General features: G+C 38.9%; 1 protein-coding gene across 2 annotated transcripts in view; it reads left to right on the top strand.

The window, feature by feature from the left end:
* Positions 1–15409, top strand: part of Cntnap5c (contactin associated protein-like 5C) — a gene marked incomplete at its 5' end in the record, with an annotated part of 856281 nt that overhangs the window by 43709 nt on the left and 797163 nt on the right. For both annotated transcript variants that reach the window (NM_001415869.2, NM_001047866.3), the window contains 1 exon segment: positions 7625–7818. In NM_001415869.2, the coding sequence (NP_001402798.1) occupies positions 7625–7818 (194 nt within the window).

Raw genomic sequence — 15409 nt, forward strand, 5'->3', positions numbered from 1 at the left:
AGTAGGGAAATGGCACTTTTCATAATAGTCCCAAATAATATAAAATACCTCTGTGTTACATTAGCCAAGCAAGTGAAAGATCTATATGAAAAGAACTTAAAGTCTTTGATGAAAGAACTTGAAGAAGATCTTAGAAGAGGGAAAGACCTCCCATGAACATGAATTGCCAGGATTAAAAAATATTAAAAATGGACATTTTGCCAAAAGCAATCTACAGATTCAATGTAATCCCCATTAAAATTCCAACTCAATTCTTCATAGAATTAGACAGTGAGATTTGCAAATTCATTTGGAATAACAAAAAGCCAAGGATAGCTAAATCTTTTTCAACAATAAAAGAACTTCTGGGGAAATCACCATCCCTAACCTCAAGCAGTATTACAGAAGAATATTGGTAAAAAAAAAAAAAACCTGTATGGTATTGGTACAAAGACAGACAGATAGACCAGTTGAATAGAATTGAAGACCCTGACAGGCCAGTGGAATAGAATTGAAGACCTCAAAATGAATCCACGCTCCTATGGTCACTTGATATTTGACAATGGAGCTAAAATGATCCAATGGAAAAAAGAGAGCATTTTCAACAAATGATTCAACTGGAGGCCAGCATATAGAAGAATGCAAATCAATCCACTCTTAATGCCCTGTAAGAAGCTTAAGTACATGTGGATCAAGGACCTCCACATCAAACCAGATACACTCAAACTAATAGAAGAAAGTGGGGAAGCATCTCAAGCACATGGGCACTGGAGAAATTATCGTAAACAGAACACCAATGGCTTATGCTCTAAGATCAAGAATCGACAAATGGGACATCATAAAACTGTAAAGCTTCTGTAAGGCAAAAGACACTGTCATTAGGACAAAATGGCAACCAACAGATTGGGAAAATATCTTTATCAATCCTACATCAAATAGATGGCTAATATCCAAAATATACAAAGAACTCAAGAAGTTAGACTCCAGAGAGCCAAATTTTATTAAAAATTGGGTACAGAGATAAGCAAAGGATTCATAGCTTAGGAATATCAAATGTCCTAGAAACACTTAAAAAAATTCAACATCTTTAGAAATTAGGGAAATGAAAATGAAAACAGTTCTGAGATTCCACCTCACACCTCACACCTCAAATGTCAGAATGGCTAAGATAAAACCTCAAGCGACAGCAGATGCTGTCTAGGACATGGAGATAGAGGAACACTCCTCCCTTATTGGCGGTATTGCAAATTTATACAACCTCTGTGGAAATTAGACAATTGTGCATTGCAGTCCTGAGGACCCATCTATTCATCTTCTGGGCATACACCCAAAAGATGCTCCAACATACAGCAAAGACACATGTTCCACTATGTTCATAGCAGTCTTATTTATAATAACCAGAATCTGGAAAGAACACAGATGCCATCCAACAGAGGAGTGGATACAGAAAGTGTGGTACATCTACACAGCTACCAAAAGAGTGACTTCATGAAATTCATAGGCAAATGGAATGAACTAGAAAATATCATCCTGAGTGAGGTAACCCAATCACAGGAAAACACACATGTTATGTACTCACTGATAAATGGATATTAGTCCAAAAGCTCAAATTATCCAAGATGTAATCCACAGACCACATGAAACCCAAGAAGGATGACCAAAATGTGGATGCTTCACTCCTTAAAAAAGGGAACAAAAATATCCATAGGAGGGAATAAGGAGGCAGAGTTTAGAGCAGAGACTAAAGGAATGGCCATTCAGAGCCTGCCCCACATGTGGCCCATATATTTACAGCCATAAAAACTAGATAAGATGAATGAAGCTAAGAAGTGCATGCTGAGAGGAACTGAATATAGATCTCTCCTGAGAGACACAGCCAGAACATGTCAAACAGAGGGGAATGCTAGTGTCAAACCACTGACCTGAGACTAGGACCCCCATTACAAGAATTAGAGAAAGGATCGAAAGTCTGAAGGGGCTTGCAACCCCATAAGAACAACAATGCGAATCAACCAGAGCTTCCAGGGACTAAACCACTACGCAAAGGCTATACATGGACTGACCCATGGCTCCAGCTTCATATGTAGCAAAGGATTGCCTTTCTGGGCACAAATGGAATGAGAAGCCATTGGTCCTGCCAAGGTTGGACCCCCAGTGTAGGGGATTGTCAGGGGGTGGAGGGGTAAGAGGTGGTGAATGGGGAAGGGAATACTCTTCCAGAAGGGGGAGGGGAGGGTTTAGGGGGCTAATGGACAGGAAAGTGGGAAAGGAAACAACATTTGAAATGTAAATAAGAAATACCCAATTAAAAAAAGAGACAGAGAAGAAAAAGTAAATCAATTTCCTTCGAGGACACAAAAAAAGAAAGAAAACATCTAAATACATCTGACATATGTAATTTATTTAAGCTTTTATATTTTGCTAACAAGTAGCAATAGTTTTTGTTTGATACTCAAGTATTCTAAAAAAAGCAAAATCTTCTAAAACTTAACAAGTTGGCTTGCCTGTGAGTTTTAGTGACTTACCTGTATCCTCCTTCCTAAAGCTGGAATAGCAGCTAAGCACCACTATGCTCAACTTGTTATTATGGATCCTGGCATTTGAACCCAGGTATTCATGTTTGTAAGGCAAGTAATTTACTGCTTGAGTTATTCTACCAGCTTCAAGACGTCCATGCATTTACTTATTATGATGCTTTATTCACTAAGTAGACGTGCCTAAAGTAATTTTGAATCTTGGATTATAGGATCACCAAATGTTTCATAAGTGAGGCTGCAGATTGTCCTCTCTGCTAGCTCCACTTTCACTCATGAGAAAGTGTTTGCTGTTTATAGGTCTTCTGCATAGTATATGTGTAGACTCAGGTCTGGGAAACCGGTTCCTTTTAGTATTTATTTTAGGAATTATAGAATAGCCAAAAGCTGGAAGAATAGCTCAGTTTTTAAAGTTCAGGTATGTAATTGAGGATCAAGTAACAACAACTTGTGTTTGGTTCTTCTCTGTTTTATTTGCATACATAATCATTCACTAACCCCAGTATTTACTGACCCTGCTAGTACAGCTTGCCTGGTTGCTTAGGGATTCCCTTGCCTCAACTTCCTGTGCACTGAGATTACAACTATAATGAAATCTATGTCCCGGATTAACATTAGAACTGGGATGTAAAGTCAGGTCCTGCACAGCAAGTACTTTATCTAATGAGCCATCTCCCTAGAACCTATTTTTCTATTTTAATATAATTTTTATCTCACATGTAAATATTAGTAAAATAGAATAATTCTAAAGCACAACAAGAAGTCTAGCTGGGGACTGTTGGCAATTCAAGGCAAATTATGAAGGCTTGAATGTCTTCATTTCAAACTAATGAACATCACTCAAAAGGTCCAACGTCCTGCATTATTCTACCCATAGTAAGCTTATTATTTATATAGTTATTTATTATATGGATATTCTAAAGTAAAATCCTCAATGTAAAAACCACAAGTATACAAATCTACCTGTCTTTAACTACTCGGAAAAATAATATCACACATTCATTTTCTATCAACATTTAGTGTTCTTGAGGTGACACTGCTCAGAATCACTTTGAAATTTTACCTTTTAAGGGCAGCAAAGTATCTGAAAGGAACAGCAGGACAGATAAAGCAAAATGAATGGTTCCAGAATTAGTTTGTATTTCCTGGGAAATAATTCTTGCACCTCTTTCAGTTCTTAGGATTTAGCAGAGAGGTAGGAGCAGTGCTTGAGATTTTTGAGTGTGATGAGGAATACAATAGAAATAGCAAACATTTTTCTGAGGCCGAAATCTCAGGAGACTCAAATGTTCTTCACATGACTATTATCAGTTACTGGATTTGTTTTTCTCTATTATTGGTTGAAAAATACACACAGGCTTATAATGAGTTCTGATCAAACATAGCTATTTTCTACTTCCCTCCAACTCTTCTATGCCCCTTACTACTTAGTCCTCTCACCTATATTTATCCTTACATTTTCTGCTACTTTTGTTGTTGGGAATGCATTTTCTTCAATCCACTGAATTTATTTTGTAATGTAGTGTTTTCTGTATGAACATGACTACCATGTATACATAGAATCCCAGGGGCCACATCCCTGAAAAATTCTGGTTCTCCCTTTCTTGGAAGCCTTCAGTGGTTCCTAAGCTAGAAATGGCATTCCATGACTCTCATTTCCTGTCTATGCTGAGATTTTATCTGTCTTGGACGTGTCTTACACACAGAGCCATAACCACCATGAGTTCATATGTGAATGGTCTTGCCTGGCAAACAGTATTTCATTACAGATAATCACTACCTTTAGCTGTTAAGTCTTCCTTGCATCCTCTTCCATGATGATGCCAGAGTCAAGGGGACTCTGCTATATTAGAATACAACTGGCCCATTTAGAGATGACCACTCCATTCTCTGTTGTCTACATGCTGAACAGTTGTGTTCTATTAATCTCTGCTATAAAAAGAAGTTTCTCTGATGATGGTTCATAAATGTACTGGTTTATAGGCATAAGAATAAGATCTTAGAGGGCAGTTTGTTATTAGGTTCACTTAGAAATATAATGGTGTTATGTCCTCCCATAGGGTATATAACGAAGGCAGTCATCGGTTCTTGCCCATGTTAAGGATAACAGTGGGGAATTATGTCCTCTAGAGTAGAACGAGAGCAGAAACCCTAGCCATAGGGTTTCACAGTTAACAGAGTCAGGTTTGGGTTATGTCAGGTTGTGGAATAGGTCTTATGTCAAGTCAGAAAATTGTGTGTTACTCCAATGATATCCACACCACTATTATAACACAAGCATGGTTTGCCAAGGCTGCCATTATTGTAGCTCAAGTGACTCAAAGCTAGCTAACACTGATGACTAAATGTTTTCTCACTGGTTGTCTGTATAGCACTTCCCAACACTGTTGATGCTAGCCACAGGGATGGAGCTTCAAAATCAATACAAGCTTGTGTTCTCCATGTCTTTTTTCTCAAGTGTATGCTGTCTTCAAAAATAGTCTCCTGCTTTCAAGAACTAGAGGGCACATAAGTAAATTAGCATTAGATTCTAAATTTTTAAGAAAATATGGAATCACACTGACAAAACTGATTAACAATTAATATATATGCAACTAATGCCTAGTAGTGTCATATATATTTAAGAGTCTATACTGTGAAAGGAGATATTGCATCTCATTATAGATTAAAGTAAGTCAAACACTTCTTGTATACGTGTCCCTTTATATACTGTAGGAAGCTTCAGCACTAATGGGTTTTGATGTGGTACTTTCAAGGTCCGTCATGGCTCTCTATATTCCCTCCTCTACCCTTCCATCTTCTGCTCTGCTTAATACTTCCTGTTCCATTATCACCAGTTCTCTTTTCATATGACCAGTATTCTAAATGTGTGTAAATATGTGTGTGTGTAAATGTGTGTGTGTGTGTGTGTGTGCAAAACAACTTACAAATTAGTTCACTCTCTTTACCATGTGGTTATCAGGATTTAAATCAGGTGGTAAGGCTTGAGAGTAAACCCTTTTCACTTTGAGTCATTTCCTCAGCTGGGTATTGGACACATTATTTTTCTGTACTCCCAAGGAGCTAGATTTCTCTCTGAAGCTTGGTAGTACTGCTGTTTAAACCTACTACATCTCTTTCTTCAACTGTGTCAGGAGATGGATGCTTTATCTTTCACAGGACATTGGGCAGGGAGTAAAAGAAGAATGAACACTGTAAATTCTAGTATATAATAGCTGAATTACAATGTGTATTGATTCTTACCCCTATTGTTGATTTGTTAAGTCTTACAAGTGCATGGGAGCTTCCCTCTGCATGACGGTACAGACATGTAGCATCTTTCCTAGCAATCATTGTGGTACCATCTAGCCTTATTTACTATATTTGTCATGAGAGTGTGAAAACAGAAGGCAAAGAGGGCAACCAGAAATCTATTACAGATTTATTCTTGAGAACATAGTCTAGTGGTGATATCTGTAATACTATGTAAAGGTAAAAAAATTCAGTTGACTCTCCTCCAACACACACACACACACACACACACACACACACAGACACACACCACATATACATATACATGTGCAAATCTCTGACTACAGGAATAGTGGAGCGTATCAGTGTACTGTCATGCCTATATTGTATGTGTAGTACTGACCACTAAGTAGAATACATTTTAGAGTAGATGACAATCATGGGCTTTTCTCCATCCCAGTTTCAAATTTTATTTACTTTGTGGATATAAAAAGAAGACTGGAGAGGTGGGTATTAAGCAGTTCACCTATGTGTGGGGAACAGAGGAGGGAATGGTATATGCACAACTGCAGTACATGAAGTAACTTGATACATTTTAGGTGTCAAACAGGAAGACTGAGACAAACTGGTGCTGGAAGACAGTCCCCAAATCAACAGATGTTCTAAGATCAGTAAGGCTCCTGCCTTCCTTTTCCCAGCTGCAGTATCAATATTATTTAGTCCCTTACAGTAAGGGACTGGGTACTGCAAAGCAGGATAGAGAAAGACACTGTGTCCAAGTAAATGTTCACTGGGGACTGGAATACAGAAAGTCACTGTGCTAAAGCTGAGGCCTGAGTAAATGTACTTTCACTTTCTGGGAGGTAAAAGAGAGCATCACAAAACTAGCAAGCAAGATTAAAGAAAGGTAAATCTGTTACTCTATCCATAGCAGCACTTTCCCCTCAAGTTCCCAGCAAAGGGAGAGCAAGATGGTTGATTTTCACCACACACCTGTTCATCTCATAAGACCCTCTGCAATATACCTCATCTCAGATTTCTGAGTATTGAAAATTCAGCAGTCAGGAAATATTTATACTGATTTATTTTTTCCTACTTGAGATGGAGACAAAAATTTAAACTATGAGTTTTCCAATTCCAAGAGATTGATCATCTACAGAGTTCAAATTTCATGAATAGTTTAGGAGCCATGTAACTGTTTCAAAGTCCTTGTGAGTCTTCACACAGTTCTTTTCACCTAAAATATACCAAGTTATTTCATATCTACTGCAGTTGTACAAATATCTTTCCCTTCTCCATTATGCACACATGTGTAATTGCAGAACTATCTACTATCCACCTTTCCGGGCAAGGCTATCTTGGCCTCAGGTTTCAATTTAACTGTCTCTGTCTTAGAAAGGCCTTTCTGAGCACCTGCTAGGATATCCTGTCCCCTGTGCCAGCATTGTAATTTCTGACTTTCTCCTGTGAAAATTCTTGAACTTTTTTTACCCTTTTATTAAGCATTCTCCTCATGGAGACCCATGAATAAATGATGCCCAGGGAAGAATAAATTAATGTCTTCTTTCAGCTTTGTTTCTCTAAGGTATGAGCTCCCTGGTAGGTTCATACCACAAATTTAGAGAGGAAGGAGTCATGAAAGAGAGAGGAATGGGAAAAGGGGGGAAGGAGGAAGAAGGGAGGAGGCACCATAAACACTGTCCTTTCCCTGAACCTAGATCCTTGGGATACAGAATAGAAAATTGATTCTGAAAGTCCTAGGAGTTTAATTTCAGAGGCAAGAACTATGGCTTAAATGAACATAGTTCCATTGAGCTTTGACCCAGAAAATAGTGACTTTCTAAGGCATTATTACAAGTTGCTCCTTCATTCTGTTCCAGGATCTGGTGGTTGGTCCCCAGCAGTTTCCAATGCCCATCAGTGGCTTCAGATTGACCTGGGAAACAGAGTGGAGATTACAGCGGTGGCTACACAGGGAAGATATGGGAGCACTGACTGGGTGACAAGCTATCGCCTGATGTTCAGTGATACTGGGCACAACTGTCAACAGTACAAGCAAGAAGACAGCATCTGGGTAGGAAATATTTTCCTCTTCCTTAAATAAGAGTAATATGTGCTAATGCTAACCAGTGAATGTCTCTGCCATCTTACTCTAACCAGCCTGTGGGGCTTATCACTGTCCTGTGTCCATTCAGAAATAATGGGATCACATCTAGGGCCCTGGTTCAAATGTAAATCTAACCGAAGAGAAATCAAGAGTATCAGCGATGTCATCTTTAAAAGCTGGAAAACATGGTGAAAAAATATCCGATTGTTAGTAAAACTATTTCGTTGGCTGTCTTACATTCTTTTGTTCATTGTGCTATGGTAAAATTCTTCCAAAAAAAGGAACATGAGTGAGAAAAGGATCATTTTGGTTTACAGTTTAAGGCGGAAGGGAACCACTGTGTTAGGGAACTCCCAGCTGCAAGAGTTTGAGGTGGTTTGTCACATGGCATCTATAATCAGAAGGACCAATGAATGCTATCAATGCAAACAATGCTATCCCTCAGCGCACTTTCTCTACTATTATCCAGTCCAGTACCTTAGCAAGGGAATGCTGCCATCTACAATGGTCAGGTGTTCCCAAGTAAAATACAACAATCAAGAAAATTCCCTACAGACATGCTCAGAGGCTGAACTCACCTTTCAGCTAACTCTAGATTTAGTGAAATTGGCAATTAGCAGTCACCATCATATTGGCTAAGGTTATATCTGCCAAGTTATTTGTTTACATATATCAGACACTTTACAGACCTTGCACAAAGTCAAGTATGTTACTTGTCCAAGGTTACTAAGTGTGAAATTTTGCCTGAGAAATCTCTATTCTAGTTGTAGAGTGCTGAACAGCATAATTCAATGTGCTAAAACCATTCAAATATAAAGAAAAATGGCAAAGTTTAGACTTATCTGAACACTGTTTTTAATTATCAGTTTGGGAGTAATAAACTGCTCAAAGTTATAAAACAGGACTTTCTTGGTTGCTGTAGCTTCATGCATGTGAATTTCCTATAAATAAAAGTTGTCAGGAAACTATTAGGAAAGGAAAACAGGGATAAAAGCTACAGGTTGATGCTGCCTGGAGATATCTCTAGAGGCTGGAGTTTGGACCTTGGGTACACGACTCAGCTGCACAATGATTACCATCAAATGATGAGGAATGGAATTAAGGTCCCTGAGACCCATAAAAATGTCAGAGAGATGTGATGACATCCCTAGAGTACCCCAGAGCATGCTGGCTAGTCAGACTAGACAGAAAGACAATAGATACTGCCTACGTGTGTAATGAGTCAATAGAGTGAAAAATGCCTGACATCAACCACATGCTTCCACACACAGGTCACACCTCTGTGTCCGTGCATGCAAACAAGAACATACATGTATATATCAAAAAAAGGTTAATACTTTGGATAAAATAATATGTAAACAAATGCTGCTTTTAGTTTAGAAGAAAAAGATAAAAACTTTATTCTTAAAGAACATAAAATATGAATGCATGGTGACTAGAATGATCTTTCCTGCTCAAAATCTCCTTTACTGCAACCTTGACTTAGTTACTACATCTTTCAGTATTACCCCAACCTTGTTTAAAAGACTGTGCTTTAGCTTCAATGATATTTGCTGAAGATCTCTAATTGAAACCATTCTGGTTAGTTAGCAAACATGGAATATTGACTATCAGGTTGTCACCTTTACTAGATTCAATTATGATATCCCTTGCAATATTCTCACCAGTCATGGCTTTTTATTTTGAAAATACTCTTTGAAGGCTCTTCTGCTTTGTTATTCAATATTGAAATACACATCTTTTTTTTTACAGATTTATGCTTGTGTTGCTGTTCAATTTGGAGTGAGAAATAAGTAGTCATTCTGCTAGGAGTATGATTTTAAATTTTTATGTTGACTTGAGACGCAAAAAAGGAATGTGGAATGATTTATTTTCTCGAGAATTTTCCAACAGAATCAGTTATTTTCAGACAGAGTTGCCGTTTGAGTTATTTTGATTCCATGTTTAAAAAAACATACATGTTTCAGTTACTTCAAATCCCATTCCCCTTTTCCTAGCCTGCCTGGGACTAAGGAAGCACTTCAAGGTGGCATTTCTCTGTTTTAGAAGAGCTGACGAAGGGTTCTAATCTTATTTGAGGTGTTGGGTCCCTTGAGTTTCAAGTGTTCTCCGTCTCCCTCTCCCTCCCTCCCTTCCTCTCTCTCTCTCTCTCTCTCTCTCTCTCTCTCTCTCAAAGCAGATGTCCCTTTCTTCTACATCTATGGAGAATTAACCTTCCAGACAACATGTGTGGAAAACTAAGTGTCCACACACTGCACTAATTTTACGAGGTTTAGAAAATGAGCTGTGGAATTGCCAAGGATCTTAGAGCTGCAGACTAGAGAGGAAAGTCTGGTGCCACCCTATCCCATTACCCTTCAAAAGCATTGACATTAACTAGGTACCATTAGCACCATTTGTCAAAATAAAGTCCTATTTATAAATCTACTTATGAAATTATGGTCTGTTTCTTATTTCTTACTTTAAAAAAACATGTTTACTTTTTATTTTCTCACTTGAAATATGGACCTTGTCAGACATTCTCTGAAAGGATAATATTAAAGCCCAGAGTTTAATTTACAAATTGCTAAAAGTAAAACTAAGAAACCACCAGCTACATATATCTGTACCTCTGTGTTGCAAATAGTGTGTACATTCTCAAATGCTCTATGAGAGTCTGTCAACTGGTGTTTTATAAACATTTCACAAAAATGATAAAGATCCCTTTGCAGGAGTCATAGGGAAGTGACCTCTTAGGCTTGCAGGCCAGCCAGTCTAGCCAAATCAGTGAGTTCCAAGTTTAGTTAGAAAAACCTTACTGAAAAAATAATGTCTAGAGAATCAGATTAAGGAACATATTCAATGCTGAACTCTCACCTCAATTAAGAGAGAGAGAGAGAGAGAGAGAGAGAGAGAGAGAGAGAGAGAGAGAGATCTGGACACAAATGTTTGAATGACTCATTTTAACTTTTCACATAACCCCATCATCAATACTAAGTACCAGATATACTAAGGATGTTGCCTGAAAGCAGTAGAGAAATCCTTGAACATACTTTTATCCTTGGTCATTTAAGAATTTCTTGTTTTACTTTTATGTGTGTGACACATGTGAATGTGTATGTATACCTACTGACATGAGTGTAAATTGACACATATGTCCTCAAATTCTCCTTTACATTCCACTGTTATGCATAGAGTCCTCTGGATAGTGTTGAGAATGTCTTCATCGTTCTCTTTCTTATATTCTGAGGCAGTATATCTCACTATACTCAGAGCTTACCCTTAAAATCATTATCTTGCTTGCTCTAAGGAGCTTCTGTTTCTTGAGCAATTGGATCACAGAAAGCCACACACCCTCAGTTTCTAGTTGTAAGGATTAAAACACTGCTCTGCATGCTAAGAAACAAGCATTGTCAATGCCCAGCCTTCTCTTTAGCATCCTGGTTTATGTGTTGCTGAAGATGAAACTCATACCCTGAGGCATAGCAGGCAAGTTCTCTCAGAATACTTACAACTTGTGGTTCTCTTGGTCATTTCCAGAGACATGAAGTTTGATGTGCTTCCATTTGTAAAATTTTTGTACAATATTTATACTGAACTATGCATACAGGACACATAGTGTGGTACACAAATTTACCAAAGATTTCTTTTGCTTCGAGTTCACTTCAGGAAATAAACTTTTAAAATGCGCATTTGTAATAGGCTGGAGAAAATCTCTGCGTGCAAAAAATTCCATTTGGAGAGCTTCTCATCTGACACTGATTGGATCATTCATAATTGAGGACACTGAGCAGCCACTTATCAATACCTCATAATTTATTAACAAGCTGAGTTCCTGGCACCTAAATGATCAGTCATGACGGTGTTTTAGAGACAGGCTTGGTAACAAATTTTAGAATCCTGGTGGAACTGAAGTCTTTCTAATTTATGTTATAGACATGCGAGAGGGATACAAATATTTAAATTCTAACTCTGAGCTACAGCCTGAGTCAGTGTTGTTTACTTTGTGTGTGTTCGTGGGGTGTATGTATAAGTTAGATGACAAGCTGTAGAAGTCTGTCCTCCTCTTCCACTTTGTGGGTTCCAGGAATAAATCCCCAGTCATCAGGCTAGAGGACAATGCCTTCACCCACTGAGATGTCTCCTGAGCTCAGTATTTAGGTCTTTAGTGAGGCGGGATAAATAAAGTACATGCCTCTCCTACCTGCTTTTACACATGCATCAAAACTTAAAAACCTTTTTCTGTGTTCTAATCCATGTCTCTCCTACTTGGAGACTTCTAACTCACCTAAAATCTTTAATGACACCAGCACTGCCACCCTTTCTTCACTGTGTTCACAAAGAGAAATTAAAACAAGGACGAAAATAGTCAACTGGTGTGAGTCCTGGTGTTTAACATTCTGCTGCCTCCTTCTTTCATATCTGGTCCCCACATTACTAGCAATGGGCATGTACTTCTTTGGGAAAATGTGCTTCATTTGTCTTTTCCAAGAGACCACACTGAGTTCCAGATTTCAGAAAAACATTTGCTGCTTGAAGCTTCTTCTGTTTGGATCTTGTAAATATTGATTCATCTTCTTTACCTGGCCTGTCCACTCATATCTTCCTTAACTCTATTTAGTCCATGAAAGATCACCTTGGATTTAATGCATTTCCCGTTTTCTAAGATGGGAGGGCTCTATTCATCTGTTATGTGAGAGCATAAAGACTGTTTTCTGTATATGAAGACTGTGAACAAGGTTGAGGTAGGGGATAAGAAGTATGTCCCTGAAGAAATAAAAGTTTGCTAGCTCAAAAGAAAACTTCACAAAGTGATTTCCTCTGTCTATCTGTCTCAAGGACATACACTTCTGTGCAGCAGGTAGTCTCCAATCAAAACTACATGTACCTGAATATTCTGATATTATGAGCATGTCATTTTACTCTTTATTGAACCTTAATTGGTTGCTTTCATTTACAGAAGATAATTGTGATTTCAAAAGATCAAGAAAGCTGGTCTTTGTCACAAATAATAAAGTAACATAGCCAACTAAAACATTCAGCTTTGCCTGTCCATGATGCCTAATATAAGCTACTAGGTAACACTTTAACCTAAAAGCACTGGCATTAGGAACTGATGCTCTCTGTTAAAGGAGATGAAGCGATATCATCACACAAGATTTTAGAACACAACACTTAGGTAAATAAAAATAGAAACTCAAGCATCCTTGGAAAAGTCTGGTATGAAGTACTTTGTGAGTTTGTAGGAAGCTGTTTTGGATACAGAGATAGTTAATTTGTGTTTCCATGCTGATTCCTGACTGTAGCATCATTGTGAAGAACAGCCTGGTATTCCTGTAGCCATGCATCCATTAGGAACTGTATTCCCTCAAAGTGTGACCCAGAGCAAATGTTCCTCATTTAAATTACTTCCTGTCAGCTATTTCATCAAAGCAGCTAGGAAAGCCACAGATATACCAGCCTTTCACTGTCCTCAGAGTAACTTCTGGCTTCTTCAGATTCATTTTGTATTTTGATTTTGAAAAGATCATACTGCCTTTTACCAACCCAACCTCAGTACGTTACTCTGTTCAGTATGATGCTCTGTGATTTCTGTAGCTCTCTGGAGTCTGTTTGTATATACAAGGCTTCCAAACAGCACCTTCCTTACTCTGAGGCCAATTGAAACAATGGATTATACATTTCAATCATAAGTTTCCCAATTTCATCCTTCAGCAGCTTCCATATTTTCTGGGAGATGCTCTCCTATCTTCTTGATTTACACACATTTATTCTGCCAATTTTCCACAGCATATCCTGAGTATTGATCATTGCTTTATATACTATTTTAAGCCTACAGTTTCTGAAAACAATTTGAGAAAAAGAAGATCATTACACAGACACACACACACACACACACACACACACACACACACACACACACACACGAGCTGTCAATATATGCCTAGCACCAGGCTACATAAACAGAGACTTAAAGATGCAGTCTCTTCCTCTTCCATGTTCCCAGAAACATAAAGAGACTAAAACATGGATTCTCTGTAACAAGGCCTGCAGGCTTTCTTGGGCATGTGTATGTTCTACACACATCTCTCCATTCCAAAAATAAAGGTAGATTCTTTGTGTTCTGTTGTGTCACTTTTTGATACAGGTGCTTGAGACAGGTCCACTCAGTGAAACGTAAGCTAGGCTTCCAAGCAGCAAGCAATGATTCTTCTGTCTCAGTCCCTGACAGCCCTGAGTTTACAGATAGGCACACTGTTTGTTTGTTAATGAGAATTCAAGGGATACATCCACAGACATAGACCTTTGTACTTCTTTTTTTTTTTTTTTTGAGTACTAACAATTTATTAAAACAAATACTTAAAGGAAACACAACATAAAAAGAACCACACAAGTAAAAAGGCCATTTCTCAGGGGGAGGTGAGGGCTGGCTGTGGGGCAAGGAAAGTTGCTATTTTGAAATCAGGGAATGGTTCTATCAGGACATCAGACAGGTGCTGTCTGCAGAGAAGATATAAGAGAGACCCCATAGGTGATAAGGACAGGGTCATTCTCTAAGGAGGTAGAACAAGGGGCTAGAAGGGTAGAAGATGCATGAAAGGCCATTGTGTTGGCTGACCTTGTGAGACACACGTTTAACAACTGCTAGCAGGTATGCTGGCTGGGCTGCTGATGTCACATCTAGTCCCAAGAAATGACCTTTATGGTGGATTGTGGGGTCTCTGTCACTTGTGGATAAGCTGGTTCTGGCTCCACTTTCACTTACAGAAACCACACTTCAATCTCTAATTCTCCAGAGGTGTGGCTCCCCACTTCTACAGATGAAGACAAATCTGCAGCCCATGCAGTCTTATACAGAAGGGGAAATGGCAGTGAAACTGAGTCTTCATCTTTTCCCTCTGACTCATTGGTCTTTTGCTGCAACTCCTTGAGGAGCATATGGACATGGAGATTCAGATCGGAGGAGGGCATGTCCACAGTCAAGCAGGTCTTCAACTTTTTCAGAATGGTCTGACAAAACTCCTCAGGGTATTGGTCTATCCATGTGTCCAGGAAACAACAGAGAGTGCTCTTTATTTGTTCATCCTCTTCACAATCCAGGTAGAAGTATGCAAACCGCTTCAACAGGAGATCCAGCACATGCTGTGTGGTGGTGAACTGTTGGTATGCGTACAGGAAGGCAGGGCTAAAGAAGGGGTCCCCATCCTGCAGAGATGACACCAGATGATTCACTAGATTTTCCACCATGTCTGCACTGATCAGAGACTCTCTACAGGGCTCCATCATGACCTTTGGGGCAAACTCATGCTCACCCTTATCTGCATGGTCCTGGGCTTGGCTGTCCTGGGTCAAGTCTGTTTCCTTCTGGGCAAACGGCCAGAGACATTGCAGGCAAAAAAGAATCACGAATTTCCGGGTCCTTCCCTGGTCTTCATTTTTATCTTTCTTCAGGCCTGAGCCTTCAGTAGTCCAAAGACAACAAAAGAACATCCTGCTCTCTCTAAGCTCTAGGACAAGTGAGCCTGCTGGGCTGTCTCTGAGCAGTTAGATGCCTTGTCATCAGGATTGTGCATTGTTG

Source organism: Rattus norvegicus, chromosome 13 (assembly GCF_021556685.1).
Source record: "Rattus norvegicus strain SHRSP/BbbUtx chromosome 13, alternate assembly SHRSP_T2T, whole genome shotgun sequence".
Classification (NCBI taxonomy): Eukaryota; Metazoa; Chordata; class Mammalia; order Rodentia; family Muridae; genus Rattus; species Rattus norvegicus.